The 27,985-nt window shown below is 54.0% G+C and overlaps 4 protein-coding genes and 1 pseudogene across 4 annotated transcripts in view; 2 read left to right on the top strand and 3 right to left on the bottom strand.

Moving 5' to 3' along the window:
• LOC119099731 (barH-like 1 homeobox protein) overlaps positions 1 to 13,352 on the top strand; it is a 15,034-nt gene extending 1,682 nt beyond the window's left edge. Inside the window, exons 2-7 of the mRNA XM_037222794.1 lie at positions 926 to 1,086; positions 3,754 to 3,894; positions 9,172 to 9,321; positions 11,319 to 11,435; positions 12,512 to 12,536; positions 13,344 to 13,352. Of these exons, the coding sequence (XP_037078689.1) occupies positions 926 to 1,086; positions 3,754 to 3,894; positions 9,172 to 9,321; positions 11,319 to 11,435; positions 12,512 to 12,536; positions 13,344 to 13,352 (603 nt within the window). The remainder of the gene's footprint in view (positions 1 to 925; positions 1,087 to 3,753; positions 3,895 to 9,171; positions 9,322 to 11,318; positions 11,436 to 12,511; positions 12,537 to 13,343) is intronic.
• LOC119101072 (glycine receptor subunit alpha-1) lies at positions 3,985 to 6,313 on the bottom strand. Its single transcript, XM_037224325.1, has 2 exons — positions 6,074 to 6,313; positions 3,985 to 5,454 (listed from the first exon to the last, which is right to left on the bottom strand). Exon 2 carries the CDS (start codon positions 5,443 to 5,445, stop codon positions 4,453 to 4,455), a length of 993 nt encoding a protein of 330 aa, XP_037080220.1. The 5' UTR covers positions 5,446 to 5,454; positions 6,074 to 6,313; the 3' UTR covers positions 3,985 to 4,452.
• Positions 13,353 to 15,970: 2,618 nt separating the features above from the next.
• On the bottom strand, positions 15,971 to 17,493 carry LOC119101003 (fructose-bisphosphate aldolase-like; annotated as a pseudogene).
• Positions 17,494 to 19,069: 1,576 nt separating this feature from the next.
• Positions 19,070 to 22,766, top strand: LOC119099730 (uncharacterized). Its single transcript, XM_037222793.1, has 3 exons — positions 19,070 to 19,074; positions 20,746 to 21,045; positions 21,806 to 22,766. The coding sequence occupies exons 1-3, from the start codon at positions 19,070 to 19,072 to the stop codon at positions 22,272 to 22,274; spliced, it is 774 nt and encodes a 257-aa protein (XP_037078688.1). The 3' UTR covers positions 22,275 to 22,766.
• Positions 22,767 to 23,046: 280 nt separating this feature from the next.
• Positions 23,047 to 27,298, bottom strand: LOC119099729 (balbiani ring protein 3). The gene is made up of 7 exons (XM_037222792.1): positions 27,193 to 27,298; positions 26,421 to 26,595; positions 25,840 to 26,067; positions 25,060 to 25,170; positions 24,140 to 24,327; positions 23,612 to 23,686; positions 23,047 to 23,335 (listed from the first exon to the last, which is right to left on the bottom strand). Exons 3-7 carry the CDS (start codon positions 25,918 to 25,920, stop codon positions 23,047 to 23,049), a joined length of 744 nt encoding a protein of 247 aa, XP_037078687.1. The 5' UTR covers positions 25,921 to 26,067; positions 26,421 to 26,595; positions 27,193 to 27,298.
• Between the last annotated feature and the right edge of the window lie 687 nt (positions 27,299 to 27,985).

Here is a 27,985-nt window from a genome sequence, read left to right as displayed (position 1 = left end):
GATTGGCCTCCAGCCCCCCTCCCCCCCCCCCACCCCCGTCTCCTGGGAGAGGAAAACTAAAGGTTAAATCTGAATAGCAACCAATTTCGTTTTGTGTGGATAAGCTTAGCCATTCTCCTCTACGTAGCCTCTCCAACTTATTTTGCAAACAGCCTCCTTGAAGGCAGTTGTTCATCTCTAACGTTGATGATGAGCGCCCAAATCTGTTGTTCTTGCAGTGAAAGCCTCAAGTCCCCCGCCCTATGTTAAAACTGGGTGTTTCGTCACAGCGCTGGTATGCACAAGACTATTTACAGGATAAAGCGGGGTATATGACTAAGATAAGACCAAATCACGTATACATGATCTCGGTCTCCAATGTTAGACACGTCACATGAATATGGCAGGTAAAAGGCATTTAGCTGGGTAAAACATGACCTATAGAACAGTGCCGGATGATAAAACCATCTAATGTGGTGGCAAACAAGTGGTTTCTGACCAGAGAAATCACGGAGTTGCGGCTATTATTTGTTTTTCAATATATGTTAGGAAACACAAACTCAATGGCCGCAATGCTGTTTAACGGCACGTAAGAAATTCCACGCGCCTGTTACGTGCCAAACTCGATTTGCATTACCACTCCCGTGGACAGCTGTTGACACCTGATATCCCCAGGCACATTGCTGAAGGCAGCGCTGCTTCCTGATAGTTTACTGACGTCGCTTAACACCGTCATACGCCCCGCTAACATCCAGCCAGATTCCGGACGCGAACTCGGACTCGTCCCCTCGCGTCCCCCCCCCCCCCCCCCCCTCCGCCGGCTCAGCCATTAGTGACAGTGATCGGCTCGTTTTGCCGAGGCGACGTCCTGCAATTATCGGCGCCTCGTTTGCGCTAACGAAGCAGCGATTGGCGCTGGTCGCCGGCTGATTGCCCGCCCTGTTAGCGAGCCGGCTCCGGCAACGAGATCAGCTGCCGACCCGAGGTCCGGCCGCGCGGCCAGCGCCAGAGCCAGAGCCAGCACAACGAGATCAGCTGCCGACCCGAGGTCCAGCCGTGCGGCCAGCGCCAGCGCCAGCACAACGAGAGATCAGTTTCCAACCCGAGGTCCAGCCGCGCGGCCAGCACCAGCGCCAGAGCCAGAACCAGCGCCAGGGCCAGCGCCAGAGCCAGCGCAACGAGATCATCCGGTCCAGCCGCGCGGCCAGCGCCAGCGCCAGCGCTAGAGCCAGCGCAACGAGATCAACAGTCGACCCGAGGTCCGGCCTGCGGCTAGCGCCAGCGCCAGCGCTAGAGCCAGTGCAACGAGATCAACTGCCGACCCGAGGTCCGGCCCGCGGCCAGCGCCAGCGCCAGCGCGCTGGGTGCGGCCCGCCGCGGGGCCGCAGGGGACAGCGCGGCCGACGGTGGGCCGGGCGCCGTCACCAGCGGAGGGGCGAAGCGGACCGGGACGTGGGGGTCGTCCCAGCACGGGGTTGACAGTGGACTCAGATGTGTGTGCCATCCCGTGAAAGGTGTGGGCAGTGGCCACCGGTCTATGGTCAATATATGGCTGTTTCACAAACCGATTCACTGCAAAAACAACATTGTGCATGAGAGGCGTCCGAAGTGCAAATCACTCTGCGCCCCGTTCTGAGCACTAGCCAGTGTTTGCCTACTTAGGCACAACGGATAATCCACCTATTGAAGGTGACGCACCGAACATTTCTAGCGGAGGCTGCCCGTACAGAATGACGCACGAGCGCGCTCACCTCTGCCCTCTTAAGCTTCCTTGCGAAAGCATAGCTTCCTCCCATCCCTAATCGCGTGCAGAGGAGCACGGAAGTGGGAGAGACATGCGAAAGGGAGGCAGCCGCCACGTCTCTGAGGAGTTTTAGCATCGGCGCTGTGGCACTGCGTGAAAAAAGCGGCAGCAAACCGCGTCCGCCCTCCCACCGTCTCGTCTCACGATCCGTCGTCGCTGGACACAGCGCAGCCTGGCTCCCCTGATGACGGACAGGCCGTGTTCCGGGCCAGCCACCTGTCCCGCACTGTGCCCCTGCGCCAAGTGGACACTCGTTCCACCGCATTGACACGCAGGCATTCCACTGAGCGCGGCGGCCACTCACAATCCAATGCGAATTCCAGGCGGGCAGCGTTGGCGGGCGTCCCTGCTCGCGCGGGCGCCTCCTCTCGACGCCGCCGGTGCCGGGCCTGCGCCCCTCCGTCGCAGCGTGCGGCTGGGCGCGCGGCCGGGGGCCCCTCGACAAACTAGTTTACTTCCCATTGACGTGGTAATGACGGGTTAGCTGTCACAATCGGAATCAACTGCCGCGCGCTGACGGTCTCAATCAAAACGGGCCCCCCGCCGCCGCCAGGCCCGCGCCACGCCTAATTGGCGCATAAATTGACCGGAAAATCGGGCCTCCGCCGCGACACTGCGACATCGCGAGACGGGCGCCGCGGCGACGGCGAGGCGGCGGGCCAGCGGCGGCGACGCCAGAGGTGCGACGCGCGGACTTTTGACCGGCCGGCCGGCTGTCAGCCGTTTAAATTCGAACGGCCCGCTCAGGGACGGCACGTGGGCCGGTCTGTGGCCCAGCAGGGGTCAGGTCCTGCTCAGCTGGGGAGATCACGTGCCAGGGCGACACGCGTGCTGACAGAATGACTCTTCTCATGCAGATGTGATAGTTCGCACGGCGACGTTCAGTGAGTATCATTTAAAAGGAGCTGTCGCCACAGGAGTGCTCTGAAGTCGTCGGCCCTGAGGATGAAGGCATGATTCGGAGCCTTTCCAAGCCATGTCATGTTCGTTCCGGCTAGCAAACGATTATTCAATGGACAAATATTCATAAATCCACGTAAGCTACATCGATCTTGGTTTGCGTGTTCCTGATCATCACCGCGATCGAGGATTGAGTGACTGTAGTTGCTTCGCTGAGGCGATAATCGCTCATTTTATGACTGGCATGTCGGAAGCCGTATATCGTCGCGTTTCGTTTGCTTGCATATTGTCATTGCTACAAACATAATCAACACAAGATTGTGCGTAATATACCCTTGAGGACCTCGGCGGCAGCGTGGTGGAACATCGGAGAGGCTTGTGCTTCACAGCCGGCATAAAGTGGTGAGCCAGACGAATCGAATAATGTCCTGGCTTCGCTTGTAAGCTTGCAGACCTGGCATTGACCGAACTTTTGGACGACTAATTGGATCATCGCCGCTGGTATGAATCCTCTTTCATGCCTACACTCCCATCACATCATGTCCTTAATTAGTCTGGGCTCCAGTTGACAAACTTACATCCCCACAGTCTGCGCGCAAAAAGGAGGGACGTCCGGAAACTGAGCGGGCAAGGCACTTTTAAACTTCATTAAGTCCACGAGTTTCGCAGAATTTATGTTAAACTTATACAAAAAGTGGATGGACAATTAAGCCATTCTCATGAAACATACTGATAAAACATGATAAGATGACACATTTCAACCACTGTATCCGCGCTCAGGTTCAAAGACGGCCCAAAAGCATGTTTTTAGGGATGCATTGCATAACCATATGCTTCCGATCGGGGAGACCACGACCCATGTACGCCATATTGCAAGAAAGCTTCGGCGGCTGAGCAGATAAAAATGATTTAACTTAACCCTAAATACCCAACAAAACATGATACCGATATCTCGCACCAGTCTGCACCAAAAACTGCAATGACGCATTCAAATACTTTTAAGATACCACTATTGCAAAAAGACTTGGGTGACATGCATTTTGTCCTCCGTGCTCGGTTCCGTAATCCAGTTGCTGTGAGTTGATTACAGTTCTGTTTCGACGCTTCACAGACGAGTGCAAGGAGGAAACGGATGCCGCCTCGACGAACAAACGTGGGGATGACAGGAACTCTGCCGGCACGGACAGCCTCCACTCCAAACGGCCACGCAGGTCGGTCACGTGATGTTCAGCTGCGGATGCCGCCCGTGACCCCACAAACAGCAGCAGCAGACGCCGAGCAGCAGGAAACGCGGAGGGACAGGGTCATGTAGAAATGTATTTAGTATGTTCGCACTGCTTTCGCAGCCAGCCCAATAGCGTACCACCATGCATTGAGTAGTGGATCAGTGTTGAAGCTTCATGAATGCATGACCATGCTCGTCTTGGACTTGAAAGCTTGTTGAAAGCTTTGTCTTGGACTTGCCTTGGACTCTGCTAGTTGAGTTCGAGTGGGCTTGTTTGCCCCATCTAATAGTTGCACGATTTCTGGACAGCATTGCAGCCGTGAAGCGCCCTGCTCCGTGCAGCGTATGATTAACATAACGCCGTGCGATTGTACCAAGGAGCGACCACTGCACGCGCCACACACGCAACTTTACGTCAGGAAGGTGACGGCAGTCCAGGAAGACGTGCCGCTGTCGGCCGCCGGCACCGGGCCCTCGGCCATCAGCAATCGTCGGCCCCTGTCAGCAGGGCGACACGGTCGGCTCGGCAGTGGTCGGCCACCCCTCACTTCAGCTTCTCGTACTCGCTCTCTGGCATGCAGCCGGCCCAGGAGTCGCCCCGTGCGCACCAGCAGCCCGGGTAGAAGCTCTCCCCGCGCCCCACGATCTCCATCAGCGAGTCCAGCTGCACGTGCCGCGTCCACCGGTAGTACGAGACGAACACTATCAGAAACAGCACGAACAGCGCTGGGAAGGCCAGCAGGTAGAGCCGCTCGTAGAAGGCGGTCATCTCGAGCCAGAGGCGACGCTTGCGGCGCACGCGCACCTCCACCCGGCCGGGCCGCGGCGCTTCGAAGCTGGGCACGGGCGTGACGCCGGACGCGTCCTCGAACAGGTCGCCGTCGTCGTCCTGCGCGGCTTCCGGCTTGTCCGAGCCGTCCTCGCTCCAGGAGCCCGAGCCGCGCGCCGAGGCGGAGGCCTCGATGGCCGCCTGGTGCAGATGCGCCAGGTAGTCCAGCTCGGCGGCGAACTCGGTGCCGCGGCGCCCTTTGCCGCCGGACGACTGCTGGTAGACGTCCAGCAGCACCCTCTTAATCGGCTGCAGCTTACCGACGCTGTTCGTGAGCAGGGAAATCAGCCGGATGTCGAAGATCACGAGCAGGACGGAGGTGAAGGTGAAGCTTACGCAGACGAACATCCACAGGTTGAGTGCGGTGAGGTAGCTGACCTTGGGTATGCTGGCCGATTCCGTCTTGGATACGGCCAAGAACATGGAGAGTATAGTCAGCAGGTTGGTGCTGTTCAGCAGGAGGCGGGTGCGCAGCATCGTGGGCGGGATCAGGATGCTCAGCCAAGCAATGAGAACAAAAAAGATGCTCGGTAAGAACACCTGAACCACGTACGCCATGTAATTGCGCTCTAGTATCAGGAGCAGCGTCTTCTGAGGATGGTTTCCTAGTCTTGACTTGCGCACCGGCGATCGGGAATCTTCACATATCTTGACATCGAACAGACCCTGGTAACTGAGGAACGCTTCTCTTGACATTGTGTAGCCCATGGCGCTCCACTGCAGGTCCAGGATATCGGTCGTCATTCCCATATTGGTCACGTGAATTTTGCAAATTTGCACGTCCATGGGGTAGCTTTGGTATTGGAATTGACAGCCAACAGTCATAGCTAGGTACGTTGAGATGAACAAGTCATAGCCGCTCAGTTTTCCGCTAAAGATGGTCGGTTTGATGATGCCATTCCTCTCTACAATTCGCACGTTCTCAGTGATGATATCCGGACGCCAAATACGCTGTGCTACATGCTCTGGGATTTTTGAGACTCCAATAGATTCGTTTTGAGCAGCAAGGCGTGTGTCAGCCCAGTACACACGATAGAAACAAGAATACTGGAATGACCCTCCCAGTTCATCGATCTCCAGCAGGTTAATGAATTGTATAGATACTTCAACGTGGAGTCTGGTGTGATTCCCTTTTGCTGGAGGAGGAGGCAAATCCCTGGAATAATTTGAGGGAATAATATTTCCTTGGACGGCTCTGATACCGCACTGCACAGTCCGAATAAAAGCGCCTAGAATCAATAATAGCGCTAATAGCCAGTAAGATGAAGTGTTCATTATGCCGGGTTTAACCGTTTGCGTACATTGCAAGGCAACTGCCACAGTGATCACGACTAACCGACTGGCAAGCTGGCCGATGGGTTGCTTCCCTGAGTACACAAGCTGATGCTTGGGAATCGGCTTCGCGGGTCGATTAACTAGTACATGCTTTTAGTCTTTTGGGTGCCATTTGCGAAGGTTAGAAATATGTTTTATATCACTCGCAACTACTACAGCCACGCTTACAACGGCCTAACGCATGTGCATCTTAACACTGGGCTGGAAACGGTACTTTGGTCAATATTGTGGCTAATCAGAGCGCTTGCTAAAAACGAAGCTGATATCTTGGCTGATATCAAAAAAGGTCACACTAAGAGCTTTTCGAAACCCTCGTGATTTTGTTGGTAATGCAGCCCGTGATTTCGAATTCCGCGATGTCAGTGATGTATCTCTCTCTAGCGCTTGTACGAGTGACATGCACACATCGTGGTATTTCATAAAATGCTGGCCTCTCGAATAAACCCAAAAGAAAACATGTTTCAATCCATGCACAGCACTCTGTGAAGACGAAAACTTTAATTTACATTTCATCCCCGCAGATCTTTCTGAACTGCATATTAATCACCTAGCTCAGCATAGCCGCTTAATTTGAGAGCAATCACTGGGGAGAAGGGGTTTTTATAATATGGAAATCATCTAAGATAGAAACACATCTTGAGCACATAAGGGTGTATGTAACCATATACTAAGAGAAAATACATCAGACAAGGTGGCATGCCGAGTGACTTGGCGTTCCTATTTTACCGCATTCAAGCACATCAACACTCCTCATTGGTGGATATTTCGATCCTCCTGTTACAATAATGTCTCACTCATATACATCTAAATGCCTTGTGATCCGTGCCTCCAGCATTCATACTAACCAATACTACACCTAAGTATTTGCTTAATTACTTCGAAAAATTCCACCTGCCTAATACATATTCCATCCGAGAAGAATAAGAAAAAAGCCTTAAAGAAGAAAGAAGTCCAGTGACGGTCTAAAATGTTGACCTCGTAGTTCGAACTAAAAAATGAAGAACATTATTTTACGCATGATATTCTGTTGGTGACGTTGTTTTGCCCCCCAATGATGTCTACATCAAGGATCGTTCCTGATAGTTTACCTAATCATGTTTTTGAAACACCCTTCAAAGGTGGCGCACTCCCTTTAACACACACGTAAGGCGATATTAAAGTGGTGTCAGCAGCACAAAACATTCGTCGAGAATCAAATAAAGAACAGGCATGTCATGGCTCAGATGATGTCAGGATATCACATTTGACTTAAACTTTGTTCGGTTTTCTCACAGGAAATTTACTCAGCTGTCTTTCTGTTTGGGAGCTCCCTAAACAGGCGAAAACAAGATGTGAGGGGTGGGTGTAAAGGTGACGTCCAGATGCTTTTCCAACGAATATTCAGCCTGTTGAGACGTGTGAATCTGTTATGTGCCCCGGACGCCTTCATTAGGCCTAACCCGCACCAGTGGCATTCGTTCCCCGACGTAGGCGACGACCTCGCCTGGTAGTGTAAAAAACTGACTGTAGAATGGTATTCTGAAAATACATAAATATAATGGTGGTGAAAAAACATTCTGTTAACATCGAAAGCAGTTAACGGAATCATCGTTAAATTCTGCTAAATTGGCACCCATTTACTTTGAGACCGCTAGCGTTTTTGGCAAGCTTTCAGTAGAGTTTGGAGCGTAAACCTCTGTGCAAGAAGTGGATGGGACCTTTTATCGCTTGGAGGTTCGAGGATTTGGACCTGGGGGATATTGGCTATGAGGAAACGATGGTGCACGTTTACAAGTTTTATGTAGGCACGTATGGGGCTTGAATAACGTCTGCCTCCTGGCACCTCCTGGGCAAAGCTCTAGGTGTGCAACTTGTGCCAATGTGATTTCAGTGACAGTATGTTATCATAAGTAGCATGAAAAACTTGGTAACTCAAGACTGTTTTGGGCTCTGGGCGTAGAAATCACGTCCAACTTCAAACACTGTTATCAAAATTTCAGGTAACCGATTGTCATTCCGTATTACGTCATAAAGGAATCAGCCACCTTCGTAATAACGTGCATTCATTTTTTCACTTAGCTGTTACGTCTGAAACTGAGGATTTCTGACCATGGTAATAAGATCTCAACTTTTATTAGCAATGTTTATCAGCAGTCTTAACATTCCATTTATATCGTATGACGGTGAAACACAAAACCGCAAATTTTAAAGAAAACCTTGTGAGAGATATGCATTGCGGACGCCTTCAGCAAGAGGAGCGCAATAGCAATAGGACAAGCTGCACAGGTCCATGCACGATACCCAGAACGTCATAATAAGAATGCATTTGTCTGATTTGATGCATACGCCTGTGGTTCGTATTCAAGGTATGCGTATTTTTGGTATAAAAGTTTCCTTTCGCTTATGGAACGATATCAATGGCAAGCTTGTTCATCAATCGCTTTGGAACTATACATATATATATATATATATATATATATATATATATATATATATATATCACTGGTGGTACGGGAGATGCAGATGGAATGTAAGCATCGTCCGTAATATCCACAGGGGTTCAGTGAGGGACAGAGGGTGTTGCAGTCACCACTATAGAAAGCTGTCCAGGAAGTGATAGAATGAGTGGTGCTTAATAGAGCTGAGGATTGGGATTCGCGAGCTCGAATGCGTTCGAACATATTCGAATCCTGCGAATGCTGGGATCTTAAAGCAGGGATTCCAGTTCTAAAAACTGGGATTTCGATGCTAAACGCCTCTCAGCATCCTGAACAACGTCATTTAATTGTGCAAATAAATGTGTTGCGATATGCTCTAGCTCAAATCGTCTTCAGCGAAACAAGCTGTTGCGCGCATACTATGTTCCTGCAAGTTACGTGCTAGCGCTGATGGTCTCTGAGGTTTTGGGCTTGGTGTCTGGGAAGCCAGAGGTACGGGGTGCGATTCCCCGCTGTGTCCGCCCTTCCTGCCAGGTTGAGAGGCGGGCAACAGCGTGTACTCTCAGCTGCTGAGCGTGTTCTTGGGCCCCTATGTCACCCTCACCACCCAGCGTCGCTCGTCTGCTGTGCGATGCCGGCCTCCTCAGCCCAATGTCTGACGGCGCACCCCTGCTTTGGCCAGGCGACGAACGGCCTTCAGCCACGGTCAGCTGGCATTCCTGGAGCGGCGGTTCCGGGTTCAGAAGTACCTGTCGGTGGCCGACAGAGCCGAGGTGGCCGACACACTCACCCTGACGGAGACGCAGGTCAAGACATGGTACCAGAACAGACGGTGAGCGCGTGGCCAACGATGACAGGGGCGGTGTTGGCTGAATACGAAGCGCGGATCAGCTCGTGGTCGTAACTGGAACACACGCGCTTCTCGGTTATGCTGAGGATTGAAATGCTTTGTAAGGTTCAGAGGTCTGGTACAGCGTCACTCTTGAAACTGACACGTGGTGCCACTAAGCCGGTACGAGAGTGGTTGAGACAGCGGAAGGGCGGCGGAAGTGGGGGGGGGGGGGTCCCCTCCATTGCTGAAAAAGAACATTAGCGCCATCATTTTTTTTCAGCGAAGCAATGTAAAATCGTGTTATTGGTTGGAAATCGTCATTTAAGTGAACATGATTAAGAGTGTGGTAGAAGCTGCATTTTAGTAGATATAAAGGCCGAGGGAGAAAATAAATGTTTAAAGAAATAGAAAAAGCATCCTTCCAAAAACGGGCCAAAGGGCCGGTTGAGTCATGCCTACCGTAGGTTCCGCACCATCCTCGAAGCTTATCTTACCACCTCACCTGCCTGAATTTAACCATAAATGAGATCTTTGGACCTATATAACTTTTTCCAAGAATTTTTAAATTTTGCTTACCTAAGGGACCTTTAATCCAAGACCACCAGCTGATTACCTGTTAGTTGCTGTAATTGACTGTAAATTGCAGTCGGTGCCAAGTTCGTATAAAGAGGGGGGTGCATACATGGATATGTATGCAAGTACGTGGGGATTTCCGCAGTGTAACTGAAAGTGATAAGCGGTGTTGGGGCAAATTTTATGTGACTTTTAACGTGCACCTGGGGGCCGGCTGAATACCATTCGTTGGAAAGGGGAGCAACTAACTAATTCAGTTCAAGTTGAACCTTTGAAATGTCAAAACTTAACAGCTAAAGACACCAAATTCACGGGAGTAATTTAGTTGTGACCTGTATGTGATCCCGTATTAAAAAACGAGACTCCTGGGTCATGACCCTCGGGTGAAATAAGATCAAACAGGGCCAATCTCTAGATTGGTGGCCAAAGTGCCCCCAGACCTCCTCATGCAACCGCCTTGAACCTAGATGCCTTTTTTAGCAAGAGGTCAAAGTGTAATCAAAGGCTAGTAATCTTGAATGACTTGAATTAAATGTGGTCCAAAATCTTAGAAGATTGTTTGATTTTTTTCATTTGAATCGGTGTAAATGGGTAGACTATGCGGTATGTTCCCTAAAAATATTACGTTGACCTGGGTCATTTCAGGTCAGTGATCTACTCTGACCTTAAGAAGTCTACGGAAGATGTCTGCTGTGGTCCCTGTTGTCAATAAATTCGAAATGAGCACCAGGAACAATCCCATTCAAAAGCCGCCGAGTAAAAAAGCGGCCTGATTTATGTCTCAGTTTACCTTCATACCTGACCAATGGTCATTGGACTTTGTTGTAATCCTGAATTCAATCGTTGTATTACGTAAGAAGCTAACTTAGAGATCTATGGCTTCGTCTATCAATTCGTTGTCGCATCAGATTGAGCGCTTTCGTAGAAAACCGCCTTTGCTGACAGCTATGGCCTGACTCTGACCTGTCATAGGTCAAAGGCCTTACAAGGCACTTGTATGTAATTTAAATCAAATGATTGGCCATTTTGCTCACGCCCAACGTGAAGGTCGGTGTACATATTTTAAGTAGTGTGTCAATTAGTTTCGAACCATTGGTAGCTTGCACCACGTAAATAAGACTGTTGGATAGGATATTGATAAAGCTAACAAATCTGGGTCTTCTCTTTTCCGCGGGATCCAAAAACACGATTCAGAACTATTCCTTCTCCGCTAGGTTATCTGTGGGCGGGTCTGGAAAATGCGGTGTCCTCAGTTTTTTTTTCGTGCAACACCAAAGAAATAAGGTCCACGACATTTTCCAGAGATGGGGGCGGAGAGGGGTGAGTAGCACATTGTCGGCATCTTGCCTCTGCCGCTCCTGCCTCCCCCCCCCCCCCCCCCGACCCGGGCACGCTATCTCAGTCTCCTCTCCTCTTCACCGCAGCACGAAGTGGAAGCGGCAGAACCAGCTGCGGCTGGAGCAGCTGCGGCATCACGCCGGCGTGACGTCAGCTGGTGACAAGACGGCCAGCGGCTACCACAGCCTGCTGCTGGACATCCAGTCGGCGGCGGCGGCGGCGGCGGCGGCGGCGGCCGCGCAGGGCTGCATGGTGTCGCCGCCTCAGGCCGTCTTCCCCGGACTGCAGTTCCTGCCGCCCAGCTCCAGTCACGCTCAGTGACTTCTGACAGCTGCAGTCACGCCCGGTGACTTCTGACAGTTTCTGTCACGCCCAGTGACTCCCGACAGCTTCATTCATGGCCGGTGACTCCTGGCAGCTTCGGCTATTCCCAGTGACTCCTAACAGCTTTAATCATGCCCAGTAAACTCCTGACAGCTTTAGTCATGCCCAGTGACTCCTGACAGCTCCGGTCATGGCCGGTGACTCCTGACAGCTTCCCTTATACCCAGTGACTCCCGACAGCTTCAGTCAAGCCCAGTGATTTCTGATTGCTTTAGACTCGTACAGTTGCTTCTGACAGCTACAGACGTATTCAGTGACTCTTGACAGATACGTGCCCGGTGCCCCGACTCCAGATACGCGCCCCGACTCGTGACAATTCATCAACGCTCATTGACCGCTGAAAGATTCATTTACATCCAATGACTCCTGATGGAACTGGACGACTCCAATGACTTCTGACGGTTTCATCTCTGTCCAGTGAATCACATGTCTGTCAGCTCCTGTTCAGTATCCGTGGGGCGCGTTCGATCTGCATTGCAACTGGCGTGATCGACTCTTCAACGGACATCGGGACGTCATCGGGACAGCGGAGGACAGAGGGGCATCGGGACGTCATCGGGGCAGCATAGGACAGAGAGACATCGGGACATCATCGGGACAGCGAAGGACAAGGCGACATCGGGGCAGTGACTGCATGGTGTCAGATCATCGCATGGTGAAAGATCGTGCAAATGCCGAGAAATACTGTGATGCCGATGGTATAACAGTGAACGGTTACTTACTGGGACACCGTGATGTGAAATTTTCCGGTCTGCCACCATCAGAGGGGTGATAGCGTTACGGTCTGGGCACTGTCACTGGACATGGAACGGGCCCACGTCAAACTTCCGTCTCATGAAAGAGACGATAGAGATGGACGCAAGAGATCACCTGCTCCATGTCCGGCGATGCGCAGGGCCGCCTGCGGCCTGCTGCTTTATGTAGGTTAGCCGTGCCGTAGCGTGCTAGACATGTGTTGAGATGTGGTGTTATCGGGCCCCTCGTGCCGCGTATGCATTGTCTGACTACAGTCGGCGTAAAGCTGAGGCCAAACAGGTGTCTGTATAACCCTTAGAGGCGACCAAAACCTGTTGGGGTTTGTTTTCCCCGCAGCAATGGTCGTGAGGTGTCGCAACATTCATGGCCACAGCGTGGTTGAACGTGTCGTGAATGAACGAAACGTGGATCTCAAAAATGGAAGCATGCGCGACCGACGTGGAATGGATTAATGCATTTCCGTGTGGCTAAATATATGTACGAACAGAGTACCGCGCGGTTGTAGAATATACGTGCCGTCAGTGGCAATGCTATTTTTTTTCAAGATTAAGCACGAAACTTTTGACTGAATGATTTTCTGGAAACTGCTCCCACACTAAGCAGTGCTTGTTGCGTGAGCCCTGAGCCTACCAACCGATCATCCAACTCCGGGTCAACTGCGGAATCTTGTGGCGACCTCTCAACGTGTCACAATGCTTGGCACGCTCTGTTCTGGTCTTTGCCACAATCTGACCTTTAACGCGACCGTTGCCGCCGGACGCAGTCCATCGCAGTCTGGGGCGAATAGCGAACGCCTAAAGCACCTCGAACCCATCACGTCACGTCAAATCCCGTTACGGCTGGGTGGATGGGAAGGCAGGCGCACGAACCGACTGGGCTATCGGAGCGAACCTCAGACCTCATCGCCACCCATCCGTACTGTGAGGAGCCACGGCCGACCTCGGTGTAACGCTCACCGCCCTTTCCTGCAGGCCGACTGAGCGGCTAGTCTCGGCTGTGATCCCGCGCTCTCCGGCGCCGGCCGCCTCCTCCAGTGGGCGGCTCGGCACCGGCAGCGGCGCGCTAGCGCTGTCGTCTCGAACCTCACAAAGCCGGCAATCACCCGCCTATTGACATAAACAGGGCCGCTTTGCGCGGCGAGCGGGCCGGTTAGGCGGCAATCTGCGGCCGGTTCAAAGCACCGCTAACGAGCCCCCGACCGTGGCCCGCAGGAGGACGGCCGCCGCCGCCGGGACCGCCACCCGATCAAAGCCGCAGCCATCGGCGCTCGGTGGATCCCGTGGACACGCCGTGTGCGACGGGCGCTGTCGCCCGGGGCGTCGGGGCCGGCGCTGGAGAGAGAGTCGTGCCCGGCAGCGACGGTGGGTGCCGGGAGGGCTGTGTGGAGGGAGGCGTCTGTGCCACAGAACGATGGCGAGAGACACGGAGACACACATCGCGAAGGCTTCTCCTTCCTGGTCTCCGACAGTGGTGAGGAAGATAGACTGAGAAAAGGAAGATTTGCAGGCAAAACCAAATCAGACATTGAAGAGAAACAGCCACTGGCAAAAAGGACCGGGCGGTTCCGAGCGCATAGCTCAGAAACTAAGGGGTTTTAGGCTTTAAGATGTGTAGGGGTGTGCATTGCACCTGATTATCTTTAAGATGCGCATTTCAGTTCAAAACTTCGCACAAATATGGAACACTCCCTCTAAAGCGGACTAAAAAAGAATGCGGCAGCCTATGATAACATGACTGTCTGAATACAGTACGTCTCAGGCTTACCTGATTGGCTTGATTGCGTTTCACAGGTGTCTGATGCCGTCCTATTGAACATTTTTGATACCAGGGCACTTCCCTGTCATATTTGGCAACATCCTACAATTAGAACGTCTGCGTCACATCACCGTACGACAGCTAGTTGTGCAGAGCACCAGGAGCGCCATAATGTCGCCTTCTGCACCAGCTCCCCATAATCCGAGGCCAAAACGACATGCCGCGGCACGACTCAGACCCGTTTTAGCTCCACATCATTATCTATTCGTCCCGTCTGCCAAAACGCTTCCTTTCCTGCATTCATAAGTTTTCCAATTAAAAAACCATCCACTTGTTTAAATTCAAAAGCGGCTCCAATTAGGGACCGAGCGTCCAATTTTTGGCCGCGGCAGGCCTGGACGGGCGCGCCGTGCTCGCTCCAAAGTGGTTCTCGCTCCCCTTTAGTGCTGCGGAGGACGCGGACGACTCTCAAGTACTGTTCTCAAACTGTTTTCTAATTAGACACTCGAGCGATAAACCGAGCGGGAGTGCCTTTGTGGTCCGGCACGACTCTGCTCTGGGATGGGGACAGCGCGTTGTCCTGGCCGCTGCATCCACCGCTGCGCGGGGCGAGCCCAACTCAGCATTAACGAGACGTGCACTGCGGGGTGGGACATCAAAGACGCTTATCCACTTTACTACTTGTCGGATTGTCTTCGCTTCCAGCACGGTTAATGTAAACAAGGATATGAGTAGTGCAGAATCTTGATTAATGTGCTTTCCACATCACACGTTTTCGGAGCCGGAAGACACTGAGCATAAATTTGATTGAAAAAGTGCGCATTGGGTAAACATTAAAAAATGCGACCTGAAAGAGAAAGCAAGTGGAAGAATGCTTGATTATCCATGGCATGACATTTACGCTGCATTCATGTCATCCTCACCTTGAGCCATGAATACGATTGAGTGGCAATGCAATAGTGAGGAGCCAGTTGCTCCCGCGCACCAGTTTGAGCAGTCTTCTCAGATCGGCACCAGTTTGAGCAGTTCTCTCAGATCGGCGACGGTTTGAGCAGTTCTCTCAGATCGAGCTCACCTCAGGTAAAAATCAGCTTGGCGAAGCTCACAGCTCCAGCATAATACATGTGATTATATATCGACGGTGAATTCCGATGCAAAAAAACGAACGCAACGTAAACACTCTGCCGAGTATCGATACAAAATAAAGCAGTCGAAGCAGCCGATCAGTATAGCCTTGACCATTGATATCCACGGTAGATTTACCTAGGGTCGACTTCAGTACATATCCAGTAATCTTCTCCATTGACACAGATGTCTGTTTTGCGTGGTGTCTCGCGTGAGCCGAACCAGCTGGTAGCCAACGTCAGCACACTTCATGGTATGCCGATGCCAATGCAACCTCAGCGACAATATGCGAATCATGGCATCCACATTAATACCACTGATGATGGATTTCAGGTGCGAACACGATTAAGAGTTCAAATGGAGTGGTGCTTGTCTGCGCTGGCAGTAATCAGCAATCACGTATTGTAATAAAGGTGACACTATGAAGTTAATAACGTACGTCAGAGCACGTAACCTGCGAGTGACGCTTTCACAAAAGTGGCAACACGTTGTCAATTTTAGCTGTGAACGCCTGTATCGTGGGCGTCTCCTGAATGTAACATAAACCTTGCGACGTAACCGGAAGTAGTTTGCCCTTTTTGTTCTGATTGCACCCGTGAGAGCGAGTTTGCTTCCAGTCAGCCCGCTATCCACGCGATCTTCGCATAACAAACCAGTCGTATGCCGCACAAGTGACCGAACCGGAGCGCACTGTTGCCCTTTCACTTCGAACAAAGTGTCATGGTTTCCAGCTTCTTGGAAAGCTGACTTTAGCAGCTCATCACAAAATCGCCAGACTAGCCGGCGGTCAGCGATGTGATTCTTGACAAACAGGTTACGTCGGGAGACGTTCACGGGGCGTCGCTTTCACGAACAGGTCAAACTGGGAACCGTTCAGAAGGCGTCGTTTTCACGAACAGGTCAAACTGGGAACCGTTCAGAAGGCGTCGTTTTCACGAACAGGTCGAACTGGGAACTGTTTAGCAGGCGCGAAACTTGGTAAATGGGTGAAACTGGGCTGTGCTCAGCAGACGGCTTTTTACAAACGGCTAACCCAGGTACTGTTCAGTAGGCGTGGTTCTTGACGAACTGGTCGGCCTGGGCGGCGGCGCCCTTGCACGAGCCGGGTTGGTAACTGCCCAGCGAGGCCTCGCTGTTGGCCCGGGCGCGGTTAACCAGCTCCTGCTGGGCGGCCCGCGAATTCTCCTCCCTGCCCGACCACGCCCTCAGCACAGACGCCTGCAGGGCACGGCCGAAGCTGAAGGTGAGCGCCCACGGCTGCCGATCGGTGCCGGCCGCCTTGTTGACCTCGCACAGCATGACGGAGGCCTCCTCCTCGGTCTGGCCGCCCGACAGGAATGTGACTCCAGGCACGGCCGGCGGTACGGTCCGCATCAGGCAGGTGACGGTGGCGCGCGCCTGGTCCTTGGCCAGGTACGGCGTCAGGCACTCCTTCCCCGCCGTCACCATGTTCGGCTTCAGCAGCGTGCCCTCCAGGTACACGTGGTGGTCGGCCAGCGCCTTGTAGACGAACGCCAGCACGGTCTCCGTCACCTTCTGCGCGCGCTCCAGGGTGTGGTCGCCGTCGGGCAGCACCTCCGGCTCGACGATCGGTACCAGGCCGTAGGCCTGGCAGATGGAGGCGTAGCGCGCCAGCACGTTGGCGTTCTCCAACATGGCCTGGTAGCTTGGCGTGTTTTGGCCGATTTTGAGCACGCAGCGCCACTTGGCGAATTGGCAGCCGTCCTTCTTGTACTGGTTGCAGCGCTCGGCCAGGTCGTCCAGGCCCTGCGTGGTGCTCTCCGCCTCCGACCCCATCAGCGGGACGACGCCCTTGTCGACCTTGATGCCAGGGATCAGGTTCTTCCTCTTGAGCAGGTCCATCATCGGCGTGCCGTCGGAGGCCGTCTGGTAGACGGTCTCGTGGTAGAGCAGGACGCCCGATATGTAGTTGCTGATCTCGTCCGGCGCGGTGAAGAGCAGCTGGCGGTAGTCGCGTCGGTTCTCTTCTGTGTTCTCGACGCCGACTCCCGCTCAGTCGCTTGCCGACGGTGCTGGTCGACTCGTCGGCGGCCAGGATGCCCTTCCCGGGCGCGCACACGGCTCGTGCAATCTCAGCCAGCTCCCTCCGTAGCTCCGGAGGAGGGTAATGGAAGTGAGTGGTCATATCTTGAATTTATACTGACATTGTATAGCAATTTATGCACTAACACTGAAAATTTAACGATCCATGTGCGTGAGCGATGCGGCGGAAATTTGAAGTTAGTCGACGAAAGCGGCGCAACTCATCTTGGCGAAACTTGGCCACTTTCAGTAGCAAATTATTCCGAAGCTCGAGCACTACACTGCGTAACATCTTACCAGAGCAGTGGTCTTTGAGCAACGCATTAATGGCCCTACTTTCGTTCTGTCGTCTTTTTGGGGCGACTCGCAAACATTCCCATGGGACGACTTTGTGCAGCACACAAGCTTCTGCTGAGCTTCTGCAAACCGCAGCATGCTATGAGCGTGCGCTGTTAGCGGTTGTCACGAAAACTACTGTTTGGACACCGCATTCGCCATCGATAAACTGACGTGACCCAGGCATGTCATACCGGATATGAACAAAATGCTTACTCTCCGGCACCGAGATCGCCAAAAAGTGGTGCAGTCGGAGTCGGCGACATTTCCAGCCTGTATATATCTGGCATTGGTGACGTTCCTACAAACCGAATCTGTGCTTATTTGTCTCCTGTTTCAGTAGCGCAAGTTACGCCCCTCCCCTCCTCCCCCCACCCCCACACACAACCCAGCCAAAGAGCACTCAGCATGTCAGTGCAATAGCCTGAATCAGTACTCCACCAATTCTAACGTTGTTGTCCCATTTATCGAGATCCGTGCCAATGTCGTGGATAGCAAGCAACACCAAAACGCAACCTCGCTAGTCGACCTGGTACGTAAATGGAAAGTGAGACCAAGCTGAATTCAGAATGTCCATTTGTTTTATCACTTCCGTGGCCACGTTTTCAAAATGAATCGCGGGGTGGTTCGTAGTATACAGTTGGGTTGTGAATGGAAAAACGCTGACGCCCCAGCAGTAGAGACTAAGTATACAAAGACGTCTGATTGGTTTTTGAAAGGCTTTCCCATTAGGACAAAACTGGCTCACCTATATGTTGGCAATGCAATTGTAGTTTGAACAAAATATATGAGATTTTCGACGCACTAGAATCCATTGCGTCAAGACATTTTACGCGGCGTACTATGCATGTGTTAGCCGGGATTCACGTTCGCAAAGTCTATGACGTTGTGCATTCCACTTGAAAAGGCTATGCATATCGAAGCATGTGTCTGCTGTGTAGGGTCGTGCGATTGCTTTCCGTTACACCGTAACATGAAGCTAAAATAAAAGAACACTTAGACGTTATGTTTCGGTTCCCTCGAGGATTTTTAGCCTTGTCAAAACATCATCGTATTGTCTACCAATGCGATGAGAGGCATCTGCGCCCATCATTGACACTTTTCGAGTAATCCATAGTCCCATTTAAGCGCTACTGACAGCGTTAACAGCTTAACGTGATCTCCATCTAAGCGATGAGGATCCTCACGCTCACATCGAAGCTCAACTGCTGGGCTGTTTACGGACGCGTAACAAGACCCCGGGTACAGAGGTGCCTGGCACGGAAGCCGTCATTGTTCTGGCGACCGGGCATCCGGACGTGGTCGTCGTGGGCTCGTCTCACATGCTGTCAGGGAGCGAGCGACGCCCTCAGCAGGCCTGACCACTCAGACCGAGCAGGGACAGGCTCAGCATACTGTGGGTACGACCGCTGGCCTCTGGAAAATGATGCTGCTTAATATGAGGTAAGCGTTTGTGCGATTGACACATGCTTGTCGTAGTGTTAATGTGCAATTTACAGAACTAGTTTATCTTGTCACTTAGAAACAAGCAAACAATAGGCATACTTAACTTTTAGATGTGTATTCTGTCTGCTAAAACCAGCTAGCAGGCTTGCGATCGTTATCATGAGCCACGCACTGTTTCAACATTTGAATAAGTAAAACCCCATGCACGCATTTAAAAAGGCGTGTCACACGTCGCAAAATGCCCGACAGCTAAAAGCTCAAACGCCGCGCCAAGCGACAAACACTGTGTTTAGCTCATCGCTGGTCGAACTCGGCATGCCCGTCATCGGTCAGTAAAGAATATGGTGCTATATTGACGATAAGCCAGCTTCACTGCAGTGGTCTGATTTTGTCACATCTTTGAGTTTAAAAGCCGAATTATTCCAAAGCTTTCAAAAACAGCATTTTTACAAAGTTGTGTAATGATAGAAGAAAAGTGACCGAGCGTTTCAAAACTGATATTTCAGTCTCTTTTCGATACTCCAAACGGTGGCAAATTAGCAGGCCGCCCCTTTCTCATAACTCGGCTGGTTGGGGAAAAAACCGTCCGTGAGATACCCCTCATATTCGTCTGCATCTATGTGTCGGCCATTTGTTTACAAGCCTCAGGCTCCCATCGCCGATGTGCGGGCGATCGGACGCCTCGGGGATATGGATGTCATCCGTCATTGCTGCGGTTCATGTGCTGTCAGCCACGAATGCTTCTAGGCTTCCAACACTTCCGTTTTGCCAACCCAAGTCCACGGAGGCATATGTGAGGACAGGTCCAAGACCTTCTGCAGGTGTTTATCTGAAATGATGCGTCTTCGCTTCTTTTAAGGTGGTGTGATATTAGGCGGAACTACCATCATGGCATCCAGATGATGGGCGTGATACACATAGACTTGCTTGACGCATCGAGCTCCGTGGCAGAGGCCTGCTTTTCGCCGGTTAGAACACTGCACTGCCATGTTGATGCCACGCCTGTCTGGGATTACGGCTGTCTATCTCGGTTTTCTGTTTTGACGTCCTAACCGCAGCACTTTCGGTAAATAAGAACTATGCACTGGTATCTGCAGACAAGGAACGAAATACTACTAGTTTTGCGGACTTTTTATGGTCAGTGGAAGCCGCGGTGTTATTCTCACGTCACGCTCCGTCTATGCATAAGGCAGCTCGCCAGAGCCCCATAAAACAGGTAGCTGGCATGGGCCCCACCACCTGGGTCACCACCTTAAACTGTTGAATCTTTTGTGGTTGACATGTATAGTCAACATCCTTCGGTAGCGTCTTTCGCCATTTCATCATGACAGGTCACATTAACGTGTTTTTAAGACAAGTGTAGAAAAAGGACACGATAGATTATGCTTGAATGATATGCACGCAGTGCCCTGTTCGTAGCTGTGCACTTCAGATTCGAACCTCCGGAGTCAATAAAGAAGCCCATCGTCAATTAGTGCAACTTGCACCAGTTCATACTGTTGAATACATCATAAGGCTTGAAATTGCTCCGTCCGCCAACGTTCATTCCAGCGTCTCAAATGCAATGAGATTCCCATGAGCTGGTCTAAACATACCAAAACTGCATTAACACAAACAGCTTCGGTTCAGTTCGCCAGTATCACCGTGGCTCACTTACACCCGTTTCAGCATCCCGCGCCTGCTCTGGCTGACACTCCTGGCGGCGGGGGCACGGAGCGAGCAGACGTGTAGCTGTCCGCCGTCGTCGTTCTCCCTCCCGCACGGTTGCTGCCACCTGGTGGCCGACGGTACCTTCGAGGCCGTCCAGGTGGCGTGCCGGTCGCTCGGCGGACGCCTGGCGGTGCCGTCAAACGCCAGTCTGGACACGGCGTTCGGCGCTGCGCTGCTGCACGCCAGGCGCGGCGAGGCCTGGATTGGCTTCAGGGCCAAACAGGGCGCGCCTGGCGACGGTGCCACCATCCAGAAGGGGTACGTGTACCTCCTGCTGGCGGCTGACGCTCGTGTAGAGGGTCCTGCCGTCGTCCTGACACGGCCCAGGTCGTTATCATGCGAGGCTGCGAATGTATGCATGTTTTTTGTTCCACACCGTGTCATGGCATCCTGTCTTGACCGGCAACACCTTTTTACCTCGGTATGATGTTTCAAGGACTTGCGAACTAGTGGAGGAGTGTTCCAATCCTGTTCGCTTGGTGCTTGATATAATGCCGTTGACTTTTTGAACCAATTTTAGAGGGAACCTCGTGTCAGTTGAGAACCCTCCGTATCCATGACCAGTTATCGTCCAATGTTAATAATCAAATAAGCACCTCACCGGAAGTGCCACGGTTCTGTCACATATTACGGTCAACGTATTTTACTCTGAACTCTGCAGCGAGTTAAAAAAATGGCACCCAAGCTTTACGAGGACTCGTGCCATCCGCAGTCGTGGAGTCACGCCTTTATTTGCATTTTGTTTAAAGCCATACACAATTTACCTCTAGCTCTCGGCCTCACGCTCGTGGGAGTAAAAGCGGAGATGACATGTAAGTGAAAAAGCTCTATATGTACATATACTCCCCACTTTGCTCAAAACACGCAGCTGTACGTTCACGTGTTAGTCTAAGAGGACAGAGGGCCAAAATAAAGCGTGTCGACCGCCTGTTATTGTCGACCGTCCATAAATGAATGCCCTATGCCTCACGTGCCCCTGACCTGACCTGACGTGACCTGGCCTCACGCCGAACCCCAGGTCATGGCTGGACGGCTCGACGTTCAACTACAGCAACTGGGACGAGGAGCCGGGCAAGGGCGCCTGCGCCGTGCTCAGCCTCTACACGGGCTGGCGGCGCAGACTCTGCGGACCTACGGCGCCCGGCCTCTGCCTGGTGAGCAGTGACGCGGTCCGGCCCTGCGCCCGGCCGGCGCCGCCTCCTCTGCACCAGCTGGTGCGGCAGGATTCTCGGCGGCTACCGGCTCTCGGAGGCGGCGAAGACGGCGCAGATGGTGCTGCCGGCGCCGCCGCTGCCGCTGCCGCCGCCGCCGGAGGTGCCGTGGCACAAGTACCGGCCGGTGCAGAGCGGCCGCCTGATCATGAGAGACGCCCCGATCACATGGTACCGCTGGCTGTAGCGGGGGAGTCGGCTCGGACCAGGGCATCGCTCGGGGGCCCTCTCCATCTGGCGGTCATCTTGTTAATGGTGTATTGTCGTCACATGTAAGCACAATGTTTAAAAGCTGCGGAAAGACACATTGCACAGCGCGTTTCATCGGAAAATGAGCAAGGTTCGTCAGCATCTCGACACTGGATAGTTTCATTACACAAAACACATTTGATAATGAACAAATGCGAAGAGGACGTCAAAGGTTGAGATAAAGGTACACCACACATGTGACAACGAGCAAGGCTTATCTCTGTTCTTCTTAAACACGAAAACGTAAAAAAACTGAATAACTTCCATGACGAATACTTCATCTGCTTTCGGGATACACATACCCTCTTCTGACGTGTTTCAAAACATACATGCATTGCACAAAATTTTCACAGAATTTAAATGGCAAAGCTTTTTGCAATGACCTGGCGCATTACGGTCTGAACTACACATATATATTTAGAGGTAGCCTCTGTAAGCTCCTTTCAGTCGCATCAACGTGGTCTGATTTTATGTACATGAGACAACATGTCATGACGTAAATAAACATGCGAAAAATTACATTGTTTTTCAATGTGTGCATATAAACCACGATGGACCAGATGAGTGAGCAGATGCCATAGCCAACCGCACTTGTTGTCCGAACAACTAATTTCGCACCAAACTAGTATCAATTGGTACGAACACAGGCCACGTCGAAAAGAGGCACGATGCGCTGCAAGCATGACATTTAAACACATCTAGCAATGGTAGTCTACAGCAAATAACCGCACGGACAATGGTAGCCGTTCATATCCTCACCCCCACCACCAGCTTCTTCAACACTCCCCAAAATACGGGGCTATCCAGAATAATTTCTCCGCTGGGTCCGGTCGTACGGATCTCCCCTGCTACGCTGGCTGTAGTAGGAATCTGCATTGCTCCGCTGCCTATAGTTCGGGCTGTCTGAGCTGCGCTGGCTGTAGCTCGGGTCTCCCCTGCTGCGTGGGTTGTAGTACGTATCTCCCCTGCTACGCTGGTTGTAGTACGAATCTGTGTAGGAACGTTGCCTCTGGCTTGGCTCCCCTCCACTACGCTGGCCGTAACTCCGTTCTCGCTGGCTGTAGTACGGGTCTGCACCGCTCCTCTGGCTGTAGCGCGCGTCAGCACCGCTGCGCTGGCCGGAGCCCGCGTCTCCGCTGCCGCGCTGGCTGAAGTACGCATCCTCCGCTCTCGCCGCGCCGCTCTGCAGGCCGCCTCCCGCCTGACCGGAGTCCGGACGCGCTGCCCGTGAGGCTGTCGTGCCTGCGTCGCCTCGAGCAGGGTGGGTCGGGCGGGACGGCCGAGCCGGGCGGGGTGCCGGCCGGTCCACGGTCACGCCGGAGGAGGTGCCGCTGCCCCAGCCGCCGGAGGAGACGCCGCCGGCGGACGCCGGCCGAGGCGCCGGCGCCTCCGCCCGGAAGAGGAGCGTCTGCCGTCGCAGCGGGGAGGAGGGGAGACATCTAGAAGCGGAGAAGACAGAGTGAGAGGGACAGCGCGGAGCACGACAGCGTGGACCACGCGGCGCGCAGTGGCACCGCCGAGGAGCCGGCGGCGGCGACAGACGGGCGAGCAGGGGCCGAGCCGAGCAGACGCTTTACCATGCATCTGAAACAGAGGGCGCCTCCTGTACTCGGCGTCTTAGGAGAAACGTGAGCCTGACAGTTCGCCGAGTTGCATGGGGCTTCAGTTAATAATACTGCTGTACAACTGCTTTCTTTGCTGATTTGTGTTTGCGTTATGCTCCCGTCCTTGTCATGAAACTTCATAAAAAAATCGCGAAAAGAGATTGGCGCCCTTTTGTCACCAAGCAGCCTCAGTAAATTTGCAACATCGCCTTAAGGCACCCTCTGACCGAATATGTCGGTCACGCCTGCTCCGCCGGAACGGCCGAGGGCGCGGCATCGCGCACCGACCTGCACTGGACGGGGTCGAACGCCAGGCCGGTGGAGCACTCCTCGGTGCGGGCGCACTTGCAGGCGCAGTCGTCATCGGACCAGATCTTGGTGCCGGGACAGCCGGACGCCTGCTGCTCGTTCGGGCACACGCAGCGGCAGTTGGGCGCGTCGTACCGCTGGCGGGCCGTGCAGTCGGCCGCCGTCACCTGGGGAACGCCCGGCGCCGTCAGAGGCAGCCGCGGGCACGAGACCGGCCGCGGCGGATGGCTGGGGAGCGCCCGGCGCCGTCAGAGGCAGCCGCGGGCACGAGACCGGCCGCGGCGGATGGCTGGGGAGCGCCTGGCGCCGCCAGAGGCAGCCGCGGGCATGAGACCGGCCGCGGCGGATGGCTGGGGAGCGCCCGGCGCCGTCAGAGGCAGCCGCGGGCACGAGACCGGCCGCGGCGGATGGCTGGGGAGCGCCCGGCGCCGTCAGAGGCAGCCGCGGGCATGAGACCGGCCGCGGCGGATGGCTGGGGAGCGCCCGGCGCCGTCAGAGGCAGCCGCGGGCACGAGACCGGCCGCGGCGGATGGCTGGGGAGCGCCCGGCGCCGTCAGAGGCAGCCGCGGGCACGAGACCGGCCGCGGCGGATGGCTGGGGAGCGCCCGGCGCCGCCAGAGGCAGCCGCGGGCATGGGACCGGCCGGAGCACGGAGCACGGAGCACGCATGGCCGGAGAGGGTGCAGCTCTGACAGGAAGGGATCGGCTGCGGAGCTGGGTGCCCGTAAGCCAGAACTGTTGAGTGCAGATAAGCGGAACGAACTCATCGGTGATCAGTGTGTTTCATAACGACCGTCAATGCAATCATTAAAGTTCTCCACCTATGTTCACCACGCTAGGACATGGGAACAAGGACGATGCATGTTTCATTACATCGCCATGTAAGTTAAACGGCTTACCTTACACTGGCATTCACACTTGACGTGCTTCTCCATTTTGACCTTTTTGACGCTGGATTCTTGATCGGCGAGAGACACTTGATCCTCTCCAGAGAATCGGAGGGCCAGAACCTGCGCAAACGCTACGATACAGTGCATGGTCTTGGTAACCCACTTGCGCCAGTGTAAGTCAGACCTACGCGTTACTGACAGACGATGCCTTAGGAAAACGCCCGTCAGATAGTGGATAATTACGCACATAGAAACAAAACAAAAGACCAATGACTTCATCGGCGATTGGTCTCCCCAGGAATGAGGCCAGAGCCCTTTTTGACCAAGGCTCTGACCAACAGCCTTTTTGAAGCAACAGATGATTGGCGCATGCCCGTACCAGCCATGCACTTTGGTGATGTTGGTTGGATTTGCACATCTTGCCTGTAGAAATTATTTAGTGTTTGATATTGCTCACAGACACCTTGACTATGGAAGTCACATCACATGAAAGTAAGACGCAGTTTTGTTGCTGAAAGACCTTGCAGTAGCATTCGCTCGTGACATTGTCTGCGCAATCGGCCTTATGTTTTGTTTTGAACATTGGCGACCCCAAGACGTTTTCTGCGGCGTGGTATGGGCGATGTGTCAGAAGAAACGGTAGTTGTAATCGTGTCGATGATATCGTTACAATAAACTTTAACAGACGAAAGGTGTTTCAGCGCCAATTTACGATCCAACTCACAGAGAATGGGCCGGCCATAGTTTGGCCCAGCTCCTCGGCGCCGCGCGGCCGCCCCAGTGGCTGACCTTTTTGCGGATGGTCTTGACCTCGGTGGGCACGCACTTGAGCAGCTCGTGGCTGCAGCAGCCGGAGCAGCGCGGCACCATGACGCAGGCAGGGTGTGTAGAGCACCAGCGGGTCGTCGGGATGTGGCACCAGCACCGGCTGCTTGCGCGGCTTACAGACGGCGTCCCTGATAACCGTCCGTCGCTCGGACGCCACGTCCTTCAGGTCCCGGTGCAGCGGCGCATGGCCTGCCGAGACAGACAGCTGGCTCAACAGCCGAGCTGACGCTCGACGACGTTCGACTCAACAGTCAGCTGACGCTCGACGACGGCGCAGGCGCCGAAGTCGGCCGCGCGCAGGCAACCGACACATGTCTCTTTGTTGCGAACCAGGAGGTAGTGACGCAAAATAAGTTGCGGTAGCAGCTGTCTGAGAATGTACGAGCCCCGCCTCAACACGCCATTTGGAATAAGGTCCGTTGGTTGTCCCAGGATGCCAGCTGGACGTCACCTGCCGGTTTCGCCGGCGGACCCACGAGTTTGGTGCCGCGTGGCCGTCAGCGTGTCCCCCGCGCCGAGCCGCGCCGGCGCAGCGTGCCTACCGGCGTTGGTGTGCGTCGCCCCCAGCAGAGCACCCCCCGGCCGGGAGCTGTTGCTGCCGTGTGCGATGAAGGTGGTGAAGGCCGGGTGGCGGTTGCCCACGGTGCTGAGGAGCGAGACCAGGTCGCCCTCTTGAATCCGCCGGGCCAACTGCAGTGGGACCCTGTGACGCCAGCCCTGCAGCACCGGAGGAGCAGGGTGGTCACGATGCAACGGCACAGGAGCGAGTACGCACACTCGTGTTATGGCTGACCTAAACCAGACCAGACGGCAGCTGCGCCCCTGGGTGAGGTGATGTTAGCCTGAAACTAAGATTGACGTGCCAAGCTGTTCTAAGCACGTGCCATCCTTTTGACTGCACCCCAGCTCGAGGAAGCGGACAAGCAAGCTTTCGTGGCGCACTTGCTTGTTGACTATGCCTGCTATAACGGTCAGCAGCGCGTCACCAGTGACCTGTCGATGGTTAGTGGCCCGTCAGTCGGTCACCAGTGGTTCACTACTGAGTCACTGACCTCTGTCGGCCATCACCGGATCACTGCTGACCTGTCGACCATTACCGTATCACTACTGACCTTTCAGCCATCAGCGGGTCGCCACTGACATGTCGACCATTAGCGTGTGACTACTGACCTGTCAACCATCAGCGGGTTACTTCTGACCTGGTGGCCATCAACGGCCATTACTGACGTGTCGACCACCAGCGTGTGACTGCTGACCCATCAACCATCAACGGGTTGCTGCTTACCTGTCGGCCACCAGTGAATCGCTACTGACCTGTCGGCCGCCGGTGCCATTGCCCCACCAGGTTGCGCCTCGGACGCTGGCGGCACAGCAGATGAGCACACACACTCTCAGCGCGGTGGCCATGGTCCGTCCGTCCGTCCAGGGGTACGCAGCCGCACTGAGGCTGCTGCACAACCGGCGCCAGCTGCCTTGTTTGGAGAGCATTGTCAATATTTGCAGGGCCGCCTGCCTTCAAACACGCCGTTCCGCTGGAACTCCACGGGCGGCTCCAGCCACGCCGCCCGCACAAATCCCGCTGCGGCTCCAGACACGCGGCCCGCACGAAATCCGCTGGCTGTTCCCGGACCGCAGCGTGCTTGGCGCTCTCGCCGTCACAAGTGGTCGTGAGCGCGATAGGTGGCGGCTCGCATTACCGCGGGCACACGGCTGCAGCATGTTTCTGCCAATGCCCCCCGTTTTCTTCGTCCCTGCATCTGCCCGTTCGCTGAACAAAGCTTCCGCCGCCGCCAGCTGGAAAGGCCAGCGTGGACGGCAGGGTGACAGTGACATCACGTCCAGTGTCCGACGGCCGGCTGCGGTCGGTTTGAGGTCAGTTCCGGCCAGCGACCAAAAGTCATCTCACCGTCAGTGCCCACCTCATCTCATGACTAACGCGGCATCGACTCTGACCTCCGCGCCGTCTCACCACGCGACACCACGCCGCGGCCAGCCGGCCGTCACCATCCGTCTTATGCGTGCAGTAGGCAAGTTGCCTACTCCACTGGTGATTCCAGTTCCAAATCGTCAGGTACGTAACAGCCGATCCACCTCGACATCCACCCCA

The sequence above is a fragment of the Pollicipes pollicipes genome, unplaced genomic scaffold (assembly GCF_011947565.3).
Source record: "Pollicipes pollicipes isolate AB1234 unplaced genomic scaffold, Ppol_2.1 Scaffold_4881;HRSCAF=5763_pilon_pilon_pilon, whole genome shotgun sequence".
In the NCBI taxonomy this organism is placed as follows: Eukaryota; Metazoa; Arthropoda; class Thecostraca; order Pollicipedomorpha; family Pollicipedidae; genus Pollicipes; species Pollicipes pollicipes.
The sequence above is the reverse complement of the archived record's forward strand: the minus strand, read 5'-3'. Positions and strand labels throughout refer to the sequence as shown.

What these genes read in the sequence shown, in the direction of transcription:
- LOC119101072 (XM_037224325.1), bottom strand. Translation starts at nt 5,445, where the DNA reads ATGGGCTACACAATGTCAAGAGAAGCGTTCCTCAGTTACCAGGGTCTG.
- LOC119099730 (XM_037222793.1), top strand. An exon ending in GGTGCCACCATCCAGAAGGG is followed by an intron (nt 21,046 to 21,805) that starts GTACGTGTACCT and finishes GCCGAACCCCAG; the next exon opens with GTCATGGCTGGACGGCTCGA.
- LOC119099729 (XM_037222792.1), bottom strand. Translation starts at nt 25,920, where the DNA reads ATGGTGCCGCGCTGCTCCGGCTGCTGCAGCCACGAGCTGCTCAAGTGC. An exon ending in AGTGTGAATGCCAGTGTAAG is followed by an intron (nt 24,328 to 25,059) that starts GTAAGCCGTTTA and finishes GGCGTTCCCCAG; the next exon opens with GTGACGGCGGCCGACTGCAC. An exon ending in CCGGCGCCTCGGCCGGCGTC is followed by an intron (nt 23,336 to 23,611) that starts CGCCGGCGGCGT and finishes CGCGCGCTACAG; the next exon opens with CCAGAGGAGCGGTGCAGACC.